This window comes from Dunckerocampus dactyliophorus, chromosome 10 (assembly GCF_027744805.1).
Source record: "Dunckerocampus dactyliophorus isolate RoL2022-P2 chromosome 10, RoL_Ddac_1.1, whole genome shotgun sequence".
NCBI lineage: Eukaryota > Metazoa > Chordata > Actinopteri > Syngnathiformes > Syngnathidae > Dunckerocampus > Dunckerocampus dactyliophorus.
The window spans coordinates 31,754,164-31,755,866 of NC_072828.1; the positions used below are offsets into that span (position 1 = coordinate 31,754,164).

Sequence of the window (1,703 nt, forward strand, 5' to 3'; positions counted from 1 at the left end):
AACCCGATCTCCATTGGTGATGCCTTTTTCCTCATTTGTTGTACTAAAAGGCCAAATATTCTGGAAAGTCCAAACTCCAGCCAAGTCGACAGACTTTTTCTCAGGGTTAGGGTCACCCACTGTGAAAGAAATTGTTTTTATCGTTGTGAAGGGTTTGTTATGAAAATGTACTAAACACTGTTGGAACTGGGCATAAATAAATCAGCAATATTATCACTCTTATATCATAATTGTGTTGGAAGGTCTGTTTTAGGAATGTGACCTAGCAACAAAGATGGCGACTCATGGCGCAACCTTGTCTGCTGACTCCCAAGGATGCAGTCGATCACTAACCGATGTCCTTCGAGGCTGTGCTGAAATGTGCACACATTACTGATAACTGCCACAGAGACGCGCACACACAGGAAAACACAAGTAGTTGTGCAGCTGCGTTGCTCACCCCATCCCTTAGCACAAACTTGGTAGATAGGGAACACCCAAATAAAAAGCGAGAGCTCAGAGAACGTATTCAGAGCGAGAGAAAAGACAATCTTGGCTGGGTTGAGTCTGTTTCTTTGAGTAGTTATACAGTCCAGTACTTGTCTTGGTTATCTGCAAGGATTTCCCTGACACCCACAAAGCCCACATGGGGGTGTCGTGTCAAATGCTGAAAGTAGAAACACATTTAAAAAGATTTCAGTTCGAGAAATGAGTAGGTGAGCGCCCCACGTGACTTAGCAATACATTAGGTACACCTGCAGCCAATGAGCAGCAGCAGGTGTACTTGGCATTAGAACGCCATACATTGTTGAGTGCAGGTGCGATAGAAAAAAGGACAAGAAGAGTTTGGTGACCATCTTTATTTCCCTAGAGAGACGTCTGAGTAGCAGGGCTGGAATTCACACATTCTGCAGCACAACGAAGCAGTGATTTCTTTCAGAGCCGTCATGTGCTGATGCAGGCACGCCACCAGATGTGAAGTGGAGCGGAGTGTGTAAACAGTTTACTGGGAGGAAGCCTTGGAAGGATGCACAGTAGCACCTGAAACCCAAATCAATTCTTCCAAAATGGCCGAGACTTCCTGCCTTGGAACACAAGCGTGAAATACAACGATGAGGGGAGATGATTGACAGGAAGAACAGCAAATAGAAAAGCAGCATTCCAGTGCAGAACAGAAGAAACAACCAAAGTCGTGTGAGGTTGGAGCTCAATGGCGCCAGGCGGCCCCGCACATCACGCTAAAAAAGCAGCCATTACAAAACAATGAGGCCTCTGAAAAAAAACGTATGAAAGCATCCCTGCTACTGTAGTTTCCAAGTACAAAAGCTGCTCCACAGTACAACAAGTCCTTTGCTTTTTCTTTTTATTGGGTAAAACGCAGTCCTCAAATTTGATGAGTCTTCATCACTTTGCTGAAGGAACCAGCAGGAACACGCAAGCCGAGCACTCCCACGGGCCGGCGGCCGAAGTCTTAAGCCAGGGCGGGGAAGGCCTCGGGGTCGTCCACGTTTGGCACGGATGAGGATGACTGTTTTTTTTTGGGGTGGGGGGACAGTGACTTAGAAAACATGTTTTCAAAACGACGCTCCATGAGCTTTACCTTCTCACTCCGTCCTCCACGCACCGGCCTGGGTGCCGCCTCGCTGCCGCCACCGCGCCCACGTCCGCCACGCCCGCCGCCGCCGCCACGCAGCCCACCGCGCCCGCGACGGCCCAGATCCCCA

General features: G+C 48.7%; 1 protein-coding gene across 3 annotated transcripts in view; it reads right to left on the bottom strand.

Moving 5' to 3' along the window:
• Window positions 1–824: 824 nt before the first annotated feature.
• LOC129189070 (plasminogen activator inhibitor 1 RNA-binding protein-like) overlaps window positions 825–1,703 on the bottom strand; it is a 14,732-nt gene continuing 13,853 nt past the window's right edge. For all 3 annotated transcript variants that reach the window (XM_054790370.1, XM_054790368.1, XM_054790367.1), the window contains exons 8-9: window positions 1,580–1,703; window positions 825–1,507 (exon numbers count right to left, since the gene is read on the bottom strand). The exon at window positions 1,580–1,703 is cut by the window's right edge and continues 65 nt beyond it. In XM_054790370.1, coding sequence (XP_054646345.1) covers window positions 1,451–1,507; window positions 1,580–1,703 — 181 coding nt within the window. In that variant the 3' untranslated portion in view covers window positions 825–1,450. The remainder of the gene's footprint in view (window positions 1,508–1,579) is intronic.